This window comes from Balaenoptera physalus, assembly GCF_965194825.1.
Source record: "Balaenoptera physalus genome assembly, chromosome: 16".
NCBI lineage: Eukaryota > Metazoa > Chordata > Mammalia > Artiodactyla > Balaenopteridae > Balaenoptera > Balaenoptera physalus.
Window position 1 is genome coordinate 70698284 of NC_138898.1, and position 13510 is coordinate 70711793.

Consider the following 13510-nt stretch of genomic DNA (forward strand, 5'->3'; position numbering starts at 1 on the left):
GACCTTAGGTAAGCTACTTTCTCTGGACTTTAGTTTTCTCATCTGAAGAAAGGGAGAGATGTACTAGATTCTTCTCTCAGTTCAGGAAAAAAAGCTATGTCTTTATGATCTGAGGCACAAAAAGTATTTTTCCTGAGAATTCAACTCTCCAACTTCTTAATGGCACATGTGTATCTCTGAGAATGTTCTCAGTTGCATGACTCATGCAAGCTGCAAGTCCTTGTTGGGGACCCACTGCCTTCCACTGCTCTCTCTACTAAGAAAGATTTTAGTTATCTGTATAAGAAAGGACTCTTCAGAGGGCTTTACTGAGTTATGAGTTATATGTAGCTGATGAAAATGCATTGATTTAGAAAGGGGGAAAAGCAAGTACAATTGATCTTTGTCTTCCCTCTTTGGACAATCCAAAGGTTTTTAAACCAGTGGAGAAGCAACTTCTTTGCTGTAGCCATACTGTAGGCAGTGTTTGAAAGCAGGATATGAGTGAAATGGCTTAGGGCAGCATAACTGGAGCATTCAGGCCTTGCAACAGATCATAGGTGGGCAGGATAAGGGATTATCTCTTGGGAAAAGCATTCAATCGAAAGAAGATTTTAAATGTGGCTGGTTCTCACTATGGAGAACAGTATGGAGGTTCCTTAAAAACTAAAAATATAGTTACCATATGATCCAGTGATCTCACTCCTGGGCATATATCCAGAGAAAAGTCTAATTCAAAAAGATACATGCACCCCAATGTTCATAGCAGCACTCTTTATAATAGCCAAGACATGGAAGCAACCTAAATGTCCACTGACAGATGAATGTGGCCTATACACACACACACACACACACACACACACACACACACACACACAATGGAATATTGCTCAGCCATAAAAAAGAATGAAATAATGCCAGCTGCAGGAACATGAATGGATCTAGAGATTATTATACTAAGTAAAGTAAGTCAGAAAGAGAAAGACAAATACCATATGATATCACTTATATGTGGAATCTAAAATATGACACAAATGAACTTATATACGAAATATAAACAGACTCACAGATGTAGAAAACAAACTCATGGTTACCAAAGGGGAATGGAGAGGGAGGGATAAATTTGGAATTTGGGATTAACAGATACAAACTACTATATACAAAACAGATAAACAACAAGGACCCACTGCATAGCACAGGGAACTATATTCAATATCTTGTAATACCCTATAATGGAAAAGAATCTGAAAAAGAATACATACACATATATGTATAACTGAATCATTTTGCTGTACACCTAAAACATTGTAAATGAACTATACTTCAATTAAAATTTTTAAAAAATACACCTTTAAAAAAATGTGGCTGCTTCTCCTATGCCCCACAGAGCAGTCTGTAAAACCGAGCCAAGAACAATAGTGCTCTTTCCAGGTAATTATTGTTACTATCTGCTTATCTCCATGGCTCTCTGATCCCAGACTTCTTGGTTTTGTCATTACCTTCAGTGCTTTCTCCTGTATACTTCTCCAACTTTGGCATTTCCCTGGCACTTTGAGTTAGACTATTCTCCCATCAGGAGGGAGACTGACCCAAGCAACCCCATTCCATAGGGGGAATATACAATTATATATATAATTTAATATATATATATTTATATATATATAATGTGTTTTATATATCTATATAATGATTATGAAAGTAATGCGACTGCTAATGCTGTTTTAAATTCTGCTTATTGCATTTTCAATTTTATAAAATCCTTCCCTTATCTCATCCAGCTTCCTTTTATTTATGTCTCTCATTCACCTCTTTTCATTTCAGTCAGTATTACAGATCCATGTTTTTCTCAGTTTTTTGCTAAGGCAAATATTTTCTAATATTTACTTTGGTTTCCTTTAGTAACTTTCTCACAAATATGCTTTCCTTTTGCACCTTGAGTACTACTTTCAAACATCTCATGCTGACGTTTTTTCCAACTTTTAAAATTCATCTTTAACCATAAATAAGGCAGGACTGATAGGGGATGGGGTACTGTCTATCTGTTGCTGTTCTTAGGTATTCTTCTTAGATATTCAACCTGAGGGACTATTCTTTAAAAATGTCACTACCCAGATCAGAGATAATACAGTGTGATGGGTTCAGAGAGGCAGACTGTGCTATGGGCATCTCTAGATGGAGAATTCACATCCTGGGCTGCTTTTTCTCATAGTCTAGTAGAGTCATCAGCACTTACTTGGGTCTAGCTTTCAAACCTGGTACAAACTATGACCTATGACTATGTCTTCTTGGCATTACAACCCACTGAATCTACTACCAGCCCCTGCCAGGCTGTTAGCAGCAGCAGCCACATAAGCCCTGGGCTCTCCCAGCCCAGCTGCTCGCAAACATTGCTAATCAACAGCAGTGAAGGGGAACTTGAGTGGTATGTACTTTAACTGTCTCCAAGCCCCACACTTATCCTTCCAAATTACAGGGTCTTCTCTTTCATTTCCTTCCTAGGGATACTGATTGTAGGAGAGCTGCCCACGTTTCTTCCCCCTCTGAACATCCAGTTTTCCTGTTAGTCTGACTTGGTTGGCTTCAAAACCCCCAATTTAGAGTTCTCTGGTGAAATCAACTGGAACATGTGGCTTCACATGCTTCCCTACAAAGTCCAACCCTAATCATGAGCTCTTAGAACCCTCTAAGCACAGGACTGCAAAGAGAAGAGTGCTTAAGAGCATCCAAGCATCATACATAATGCATGGGGAGGGAGGGAGAGCGAGGGATGGGGAGGGGAGAAACACCCTGCAAGTCCCTTCCCTATGCGGGGCTGGACACTGGCCCTCTTGCCACACCAACCACCCAGAGGGGGACAGAAGATGGAATGCCAAAGAGTCACACTCATGTGGGTGATCCTGCCCAGTTCTAGAAGTCTGCTAATAACTGTCTGTAATCTGATAAGTAATGTCACCCTGGAAAGGAAACTTGGAAAAGGGCTTGGGCCAGGAAGGGAAGCTTTACTCTCTCCCCTAGAAGCCTACAGTGAGTTAAACAGACAAATAAACAAATGGAAATTCAAGAACTAAATTAGATATAGTCTTATGAAAATTCTTGGCAAAGTACATGGCAATTGATCCATCATGAATTATTAACCCAAGATGGATATGGCTTGGGACACATCTGCCCTTTTGAGGTTGGCATCATGTGGGGAACTCTACTTTCTCACAAAGTAACTCTTAGTGTCCTTGTTAATGGGATGTGTGGACATTTCTTTAAGGCCCAAATCCTCTTTCTGGGAGTCAAGTGGGTGTACTCAGGATATATCTCCCAAAGTATCAATAAAACCCTACCTTGTACAAGCAGCCATTTTAAACATATTCTATTCAATATGTGAATAAAAATACAAATGAATAATTAAGTGAATACTGTACCTTGGGAATCCCCCTAGAGTTCTTAATAATTTCCAAGAAAGAGTTGTGTATTAATTCCCAGCAGTCATCAAAGGATGGATTAAAGACAATAATGGGCTCATTGACTTCAAGCTTGATCATAATCAGCTGAGGTTTAAAGAACTCCATCTCTTGGTAGGGCTCCTCGAAATCATTCCCATCCTTCAGGAGAAATAAGATATGGAAATTATTACAAAATGGAACCTTCTAGAATCAAGGGAGTGAATCTTACCCATTTATAGTACTACATGGGCACCAGAAAAGGAAATGAAAGGTACCATGCACTGTTCATATTTAAAATAAGGGCAAAGTATGGCTTAGCCCACCTGAGTTCACCCTCTCCCCCTTCTTCGAAGCTTTGATTCAGTACGTTTACTTTGCTTGGAAATTCTTTTGTCAGTATTTCCAAATCCTCCCCATCCTTTAAAATTCAGCTCAAAATCCCCTCCCCTGGGAAGCCTCCCTGCTCCCCAGCAAGAAATAATCTTCCACTTCTGAACTTCCATATTTCCACTTCCTTATGGGATTTTATCTTTCTCTCGAGAGATTTACATGCACATCTTCTCTACACTAAACTTAAGGGCAGCATCTGTCTCTGAACCATCTACATCCTCCAAAATATCCAAAATATCATTTAGTACATCGTAGGTGCTCAATAAAAGTTTGTTGACTGAATCCAAAAGTATAAATAGTTTATCTGTACACCTCACATAAAGTTGCTAATTAGCATATAGTATATTTTAGACACTCAAAACGTCAACCTTCCTACAGTAGAAATATTGGTGTGGAGATATTTCTAATTCCCAACACAGGTTAGTAACACAAAATACCTTTCATAAACTACAGTGCCTAATGAAACTGGCATGGGGCAGCTGTAAAGTACTTGTCCAAGTAACTGATTCTAGAGATTTCTAGATTGGTTTAAGGATTATTGATAACCATTAGTTGAATGCCTACTAGGTACCAAATACCCATAAATTTCTTTCTTTAAGATATATGAAGATATCAGTTTTCCCGTTGTGTGGAATTTTAGAGTGAGACTCGTTCCCACATCTGAGTTTCTTCTGCTTAGCCAGTGGATGATTACAATGACATGTACAGATTAGCCCACTGTAGAGTGCTAACAGTGCAGTCTAAACTCAACAGCATTGGTTCTACATTCTTTTGAGCAAAAGGGCAATTGTTCATTTCTACTCTATTTGTAAAAATGCTTAGAACTTAACCTTTTCTAACAGGCAATTTTAAATTTTATAGCTCTTTTTAAGATAAAATGGCACATAATATAAAATCCAAAAGAATATTCCTTGATCTCCCAGGTTATCTAAATTTAAGGGATGCTTTGAAAACCAGGACTTAGTGTTTTAGTTTTTATCTAGACTTCACTGAAGTAGTTTCATGAAAGAAGTTATTAGGTCAATAAAGCCTTTTGTTTTTAGAGGTACCCTTTCAAAGACTGAAGAACAAAGGCCAATATCTGCAATGAACACACACATCACTCCCTAAATATCAAGCCAAAGATTGATAACAAACCGTTTTCAACCCCTTCTTTTAATAGAGAGGATGAAAAAGTGACCACTCCCTCTACTGTAGGAGGTATGCATTCCATTTTATTCAATCTTTCTTTAAATTGTCTTAATTTCTCTAGTTCTACAGATTTTTACCAATATAGTAGGAGGTAATTATCTCAGGAAAGGTTGCTGTGTGTTTAAATAAATCATTTTTATAAACTAATAATCACCTGATATGTGTTCAAATCAAGAATTTTACTTTTTGGCTTGTCTTACAGCTGAGGACCTTACATGACTGAATCCTGAGTCTATCTCAGTTGATTCCACTCCAAAGGGTCTACTGCTGGTCCCCTACATACCTTGTGTATCAAGAAAAAGGAAACGAGGTCCTTCAGAGACTTAATGACCAGCTCCCTGAGCTGGAGTGACATGAAGGATGCAACAGAAGCAAAATATTCCTCAATGCGACGAGAGGAGTCATAGTCACTCTTGGGAGCAAAAAGGACCCACTGCTCCTTCTGGGAGACAAAAAGCTGGGCACAGGTGGGGATCCATCTGTAAAGAAAGCAGGGCATCTAACTAAGAATCTCTTCCAAGCTCTAAGAAGTCCTCTCAGCCACTCCCCACTCTCCACAACAAGGCAGATGGCTCCTTTCCCATCAAGCAGCTTTGCAAATTGGTACTTGCATATCCCTGGCCACTTCACCTGCCAACATCCCTTTCTGGGGAAGACAGTAATAAGATTTGGATTGAGAGACTATTCTCCCATTAGCAATACCCAAATGAACAGTCCTGCTGAAAGATGAAAGTGTCTATAGTTTCTTCATTATATTCAGAACTTGGGGTAAAGGGGTATAAGGAACTGGAATGTTCTCTCCAACTTCTCTCCCTGGCAGATGTCTGTTTTCTGATTGAGACTTTATAGGGGGAAAGAGAAAGAGGAGAAAAGGAAGAAAACTTGGGAGGAGAAACTCCAGTGTGGCAGTGGCTGCTCAGAAGTTGAGAGCAGAAATTAGAAAACCGAAAGAAGAAATGGGTGCCTCACTGTTCCTTTCATCCTACTTCCCCCAATTTCTAATTCCCAATGGGAACCACTGGCATTTGCATCCTATCACGTCTCTTTTCTGACTGCTAAAAAGTACTACTCTAACAATCAGAGAAGTACTGGTAATAGTCATAGTTGTAGAGGTAATAATTATATTTAATAGCTACTATGTGCCAGCTATTGTATAAACATTTTCTCTGATAATAAAAACCCATTGGTAGGTATTATCACCATCATCTCACATAAGGGAATTTCTCTGGCTCTGGACACAGCCCTGCATGCATTTGCAAAGGAAAAAAGAATTAAGTGACTAAAAACTCCCATCCTTGGAACCCTGCAGGTGTTTATCTGGGCCACCTGAACACAAGTCATTTAAATGCATTGTCCTGTAACCCAACAAGGCCTACAGGATTTCAGAGGGAGGGAATGGAAGTGGTACTCTCATCAAGGAATGGTAATGAGAGAGTTTCAAAAAGGCAGAGGAAGACTAGGAGTGAGGGTCAAAGATCAGTGTACATGAGGAGGCACAGAGGCTGTCGGGGATGGGAACATGGGAGGAAGAGAACAGAGGAAGATGTCAGTGAGAAGTCAGCAAAATCTGTGCAGCCCCCAGGTTGGATACGTTTTCACTTCACAGAGTTTTTGATCTTTATGATACTGTGATACAGCCCCATTCTGAGGCCAGATACTGACTTGTTGAGAAGAATTTGGCGTGCTTCCATGCAGTGTTTCTGGATGACATCCTGATATTCGTGAGGCTGCAGAGGTAACTTTCCCGCCAGTAATTCTGCTGTTCGAACAAACCTGAGGTCTTTAAATCTGCGGAAAGAGAGGGAAAAACTTCCTAAGCTAAGTAGATGCTTAATAACAAACTTTGTACGACGGGTTCAAAGGAAATATATTTTCCTTTTTCAATGAGAGGAGATATAAACAGATTAAAACGAATTATATCTGAAAAATCTGGGAGTCTGAGGAGGGAGTGGATAGTTCACAAGAACTCTTGCAAGGAGTAGATAAACTCAGCAGGTATTACTGAGCCTTCCTATGTGTCCTGCTCCGGGTAACCCATCTGGGGAGTGGGATTTTGACACTGACCTGGAATTTGGCTGGCTGGGAACTGGGATATCAAATGGACAAATCAAAGCTCTTTCCAACAGTGAAGACACAGAGGACAGGGCAAGCAAAGCACCACCTTCATGATCAAGTGGGTTCCACTCAATCCTCAATGTGGCCCCTGGGTGAGCTACTCAAAACAACTTGGAGGTCCACTTTGGTCTGAACCCAAAAAACCCTATAGACCTGCCCCCGACAGCTGACAGGCTCACCGAGACACCCACAGCATCCCTGGCACAGTACCTTACATAGTGCAGGTACTCAATAAGTATTTGTTAAATGAACACGTGAATCTCTTCCTGCCCTCTCTGATGATAATCTAACCTTCTCCTATTTCTCTCAGATTAATGAAGGTTCTGCCCTTTACCACACTCCCCAAGGCCTTTTTTAGCTTACAGGGCCACCATTTCTCTTCCTGACACCTATTCATTCATTTATTAATCAGTCTTTTAAATCATCAGTGCCTACAACTTCCCAAACTAGATCTTTGCTCACTTTCTTAGCTTGCCTCAGTTCTCGCTTCTCATTTTCATCATCCACTGTAATGACCCATTAGGCACTTTCCCTCATCCTTCTAAAATCCCGCAGTCTACATTTCTGTTCCTTTTTGGTGGAGGTGGTGAACTTAGTCTTCATCTTGCCTGGCCAGTCACAAAGCACTGCTAGGGGAGAACAAAATTCGAGGACCTCACTCTCCACACACTTTGATAACCAACTCTAGCATGGCCCTGGTCACAACCTGATAACTATGTTACTCATCTTTAGTTCAATCCTAACAAACTTCCCACATTGGCCAGAAAAATCTACTTTTTCTTCAGATCATGACCCTCATTCTGGCCCCTAAACCCCTCACCCTTCACTGATCACTAGGTGACCTCTTAAAATGTTTAAAGCTAAATACTGCAGGTCATATAAGAAGATTTTTCTGTAGCATTTCCTTAACAAATCTTTCTCCTTGATGATTTTTTGGTTCAGCTGACAAAAACCTAAATGATTTTGGTTCACTTTTGTGCATCTGTTGCCTATATAATCTTCTTCAGGGAACCATGAAAAGCAAGTGATAAGAATTCTTCTTATAGTAGAAACTATATGTTCAATAATTTGTCATCTTCACTATATGATCAAATTAAATTCACGTGTACATCCTCTTGGTACTGAACTTCTGGCAATTTTACCAGCCCTGTGACTGACTTTCTTGTTAATTTCTAGGTTAATTTATTTTTTGAGGCCATAAACATGCTTGTAGTTAAAGCAGTATCTTCATTTATTGAACAACTACTGTATGCCAAGCACTGTTCTAAGCACTTCACCCAACAACCCCATGAGGGAAGTATTGTTATAATTCTCATTTTGCGTATAAAGAAACAGGGGTCCAGAAAGATTAACTTCCCCAAACCACACAGTTCATCAGGGACAGAGCAAGAACCAGAACCTAGGCTGTCTAGTTTCAGAGCCCACTCTATAAATTATTACTCTTCTATAAATTATTATTATATACTTCTGCCTCATTAAAAAATTACTTTTTTCCCCCAATGTCCTTACTAGCACCTCCAATGCCTTAGAAAACTGAATTCAGTTCAAAGAGGGAATGTGCTTATTTCTTATCATTGGTGGGCTCTGTCCTAGGTTGACCCCACCTGCAATTCCTTTCTAAAATATAGGTAAAACCAAGAATGTGAAAAACAAGTAAGTTATCCAAGTAACAAGGCTCTCCAAAGACTAAACACATTCACAGCTATAGATCCTCCCCAAACAAAATATTTGAGTTACTGATGAAGTTCACCCAATCAAAATTATGTAAACATATCGGCCTCTAATTTTTCTAATAAAAAACCCAGATGGTGGCAGCTCATCATTTCATTAGCCTGCCTTTGGTGAACTCTGGTGGCCTCATTCTCCCACCAGGATTCACACCCCTTCTTGAGGGGTTCATAAAAAAAATCAGTCTTTCTTCCCAGTGCAACTGATGAATGGATAAACAAAATGTGGTATAGCCATAAAATGGAATATTATTCAGCCATAGAAAGGAATGAAGTACTGATACATGCTTCAATATGGATGAATCTTGAAAACATGATGCTAAGTGAAAGCAGCCAGACATGAAAGACCACATACTGTATGATTCCACTTATATGAAATATCCAAAATAGGCAAATCCATGAAGACAGAAAGCAGATTAATATTGCCAGGGGCTGAGTGGAAGGGAGAAGAGAGGGTGACTGCTAATTGGTACAGGGTTTCTTTTAGGGATAATGAAAATATTCCCAATATTTTCAGGAAAGTTGCACAAATCTGTGAGTGTACTCAAAATTACTGCATTGTACACTTCAAAAGGGTGAATTTTAAAGTATGTGAATAACAATTTAGAAAAATGAAAGAGAAAAAAAAGTGACTCCTGCCTCCTCTGGACTTCTACCAATACCTGTGGCAAATGTAGTCACTGATGAATATAACTGAGACTACTGTTTGCCAACCCTGTGCTGGCCCTGAGTTACATAAAGGAATAACCTCAAAAAACTAAAAACAGAGTTGCCATATGATCTAGCAATCCCACTCCTGGGCATGTATCCAGACAAAACTATAATTTGAAAAGGTATATGCACCCCTATGTTCACAGCAGCACTATTTACAATAGCCAAGATATGGAAACAAGGTAAATGTCCATCGACAGATGAATGGGTAAAGAAGATGTGGTACACACACACACACACACACACACACACACACACACACACACACACACAATGGAATATTACTCAGCCATAAAAAAGAATGAAATAATGCCTTTTGCAGCAACATGGATGGAACTAGAGATTATCATACTAAGTGAAGTAAGTCAGACAGAGAAAGACAAATATCATATGATATCACTTATATGTAGAATCTAAAATATGACACAAATGAACTTATCTATGAAACAGAAACAGACTCACAGACATAGAGAACAGACTTGTGGTTGCTAACGGGGAGGGAGAGTGGGAGAGGGACAGAGTGGGAGTTTGGGGTTAGTGGATGCAAACTATTATATATAGAATGGATGAACAACAACGTCCTCCTATATAGCACAGGGAACTATGTTAGACAACCTGTAATAAACCATAATGGAAAAGAATATGAAAAAGAATATATACATGTATGACCGAATTGCTTTGCCATACAGTAGAAATTAACACAACATTGTAGATCAACTATACTTCAATAAAATAAATTAAAAAAAAGAATTTGGAAAGGAAAAAAACAAAAAGACTCAAGCCCCCATATATTTCACAGGCTAGAGAGAGTCAAAGTCGTAAACATACAATTATAATTCAGTGTGATACATTTCATAATGGAGGTCTAATTAACACCTACTGGATACTTATATCAGGCACTATTCTAAGTACTTTGCATGTATTAAATTATTTATCCCTCCTACCAACCCTATGAAGTAGGAAGTCTTATTATCCCAAATTTAGAGATAAGGATGTTACTTATGAAGCAGCACAGTTAGAGGTGGACCTGAGCAGGCTGGCTCCATGTGAGTGCTCTTAACCAGTATGCTCCAGTGCCTACAGACAGGAACTGGGTGCTGTGAAGGCACAAAGGAGGGCCACTTAGCCCTGCATGGAGAGTTGTCACTTGCTGTTCATACACAGTTTGGGTCTAGGATGTTTGTCATTTTACTTCAAGGGCAAGGCTACTCCCATGCAAGATGATCTCTTATGTGCGGAAGCAATAAAGAAAGGGAAGAAAAGGGACAGGAAGCACTTCTCACTCTGTAAACCACAGCTGTTTCAGGCTGAGCATCATGGGGTTCACCGTGTGCAGATGGTCCTCGTTCCACTTCTTGGCACTCCTGTAGGCACTGTGCCAGGGCACAGGGGCCCGGATCACTCTTTGAGGAAATGCTCGGGGGATGCTCTCGATGAAGAGTCTTTTCCTCTCCATTGGATCCATGAGGATGTAATCAACTATAACCAACAGGGCAAACACTTGTTATTAAGCAGGGACCTTGAACACTCTGTGCTCTTCGCTTCAACACTTTAAAGGTAAATGTGCCTCTGTCCATTTACACTTGGAAATGCTCCCTCATTTACAAGGTCAGTGGTAACCCCCTGGGTATAACTAAATTGGGTAGGTTCCACTCTGTTGGTATGTGAGATATTTCAGGGAAACAGGAATATAACTTTACAGTCTGGAGTACTTAGAATCTGGAGTTGAGTCCTGTTAGGATATCTAGCACCATGCATATCAGTGAATTAGTATTTGCTGATACCTCATTACTCATTAACTGATTTCTCACACCAAAATAGTTACATAAAAAATAAACACAATGGATGACACCAGATACCTATGAATGGAAATTTAGAGGCCAAATATTTCACGTGCTAAGGATTGGAAAAAGCCTCACAGAGGAAGTACCATGTAAGCTGGGTCATAAAGAATGAGTAGCATTTTGTTTGAAGGATAAGAAGTGCAGTTCCATGACCTTTGTATAATATACTCAAGGTGCTGTGAGTCATTCTGTGGCAGAAATAACAGGTACAAGTGGTAGAGTTCAAGGTGATAAGACTGGAGAAGTAGGTTGAGGCTGAAATTTGAAGGGCTTTACATGTTTATCCTTATAAGTTTGGTTCTAGCCTATAGCAGACAAGGAGCCATTACACTGACACCATTAGAAGGTTAATTAAGAAATTAAAAATAACTAGACAACTTGGTAAGTATAGCTGTGTTACAGATAAAATGGGAAGGTGGGGAACTAATATGATCACCTCTCCCCTTTGATGTGTTTCTCACGTTATTCACCGTCATCAAACATTTCCCAATGACCTACTGTGTGCAAGACAAGACATGGGGCTAAATATGAAGGGGAGGGAGGATTGATGATACATCCGCTAATGTCTGATAAGAGAGCTGAGACCCATAAGAAAGACAATGCCAGTGTTAAATAACCGTAGAGAAACAGTGACATGGGAGAAGTTCCAAAGTGGGATGAGTTGAAGGTAGAAACAAGAAGTGCTATGAATGCAGAGGATGGATTCATCACTGAGGGTTGCAGAGATCAAAATACTTGAGGGAAGAGGCAGGTCTTGAACTAGATTTTAAATGTGAGTAGGCCCCTACTTCTTAGTGTTGCTACTTACAGTAAGTAGCACCTGAGTAGCACCTGCATCACCTGGGAGCTTGTTAGAAGTGCAGAATCTTGGGCCTCTCCCAAACTCTACTGAATCAGAATCTGCACTTTAACAAGATCTTTAGGTTACGTAGATGCACATTAACGTGTGGTAAGTACTGGTGTGGACATGAGTGATGGTGGCGGGGAGCATTTGAATGAAAAGTTAAACGATGTTTTTGGCATTTTCAGAGTAACCAGGGTGAAGGACTGACAGTGAGAGGAAAGAAGGTGCCCTCCACATAGGAACCCCTGTCCCATTTATGCCCAGCCTTACCAATGCTTTTCATGAGGCTACTGTAATAGTCATTTTCCTTCTCCTCCACAAGGACAGTCATCAGGGGTTCCAGGAAGGGACTTGTCAGCAGTGTGTTAGAAATCAGCTTTGAAATCCGAACCATCACTTCACCCTCCTCAGGGGCAATCATGTGTTTTTGGACTCCATTGGTCAAATAGTAATAGTATCTCTTCCATAAGCAAACCACCAACAAGAAAATGATCATAATCAATTGGCTAACTGTGCCCACTTGCCCACACCCGTCAGCCACCAAGGGACCCTGTTCATACAGCACCTATCTCCATCCTTCACTTGCTCCTGGGCCTGTGACTTCACACTCATTGCAATAAATCGTTGGCGAGTATTCCCCATGACTCTGGAGGAGTCAAACAAAGCCAGAGATATCTCAGCGTGGTATAAGGAAGGACTTGTCAAATGCCATGCACATAGGAACAGTGGAAGGAGGACTGAGGCCAGGGATGGAGGTGGCATTATCTGGTGAGCTTTAAGAAGAGGAATGACAAGCTCCTCCAGTGGACTCAAATACCCTCCTCAACAACACTGCTCCTATACAAAGGAAGCACTGGATCCTGTGGCTTGTAGCTGTCCCTGGGGGAAAACCCCCAGGTCTCAGTGAGACTGGGGGGTTAGTTCTTCTAATCCAACCATGGGACTTTTGAGTTTAGAAAAGCCACACAAACACAGGAACTGAACAAAAATGCCCAGTGGGACCTGGTGATGTTAGGAAGTTTGGTTTATTTAGGGCTTGCCTCTAAGCTGCTAGATGGCTGAGTGGCTCTGGAAATGAATAATTTCAGATGGATAAGAAGCACAAAGTAGAGGGAAGGGTTTGAAACCAGATTTGACCTTCAGTGCCAATTGTCTGTGGTCAGAAGAGGCTGAGCTTACATCTCTTCAACCTTAATACAGGACAAACTTCCAAACTTCCCTCATTATAAGAACTGCCTGGGGTGAGGAGAGAGGCTCCTGTTGAAATGCAGATCC

At 40.4% G+C, this 13510-nt stretch overlaps 1 protein-coding gene across 14 annotated transcripts in view; it reads right to left on the reverse strand.

Moving 5' to 3' along the window:
- The window catches only part of DNAH3 (dynein axonemal heavy chain 3), a 209385-nt gene that overhangs the window by 180632 nt on the left and 15243 nt on the right, over positions 1-13510 (reverse strand). For all 14 annotated transcript variants that reach the window (XR_014254974.1, XM_082430917.1, XM_082430912.1 and 11 more), the window contains 5 exons: positions 12506-12695; positions 10831-11026; positions 6657-6782; positions 5278-5473; positions 3393-3572 (listed from right to left, as the gene is read on the reverse strand). Coding sequence is in view for 13 of the 14 variants with exons in the window: in XM_082430917.1 (XP_082287043.1) it covers positions 3393-3572; positions 5278-5473; positions 6657-6782; positions 10831-11026; positions 12506-12695 (888 nt within the window). In the remaining variant the exon portion in view is untranslated. The remainder of the gene's footprint in view (positions 1-3392; positions 3573-5277; positions 5474-6656; positions 6783-10830; positions 11027-12505; positions 12696-13510) is intronic.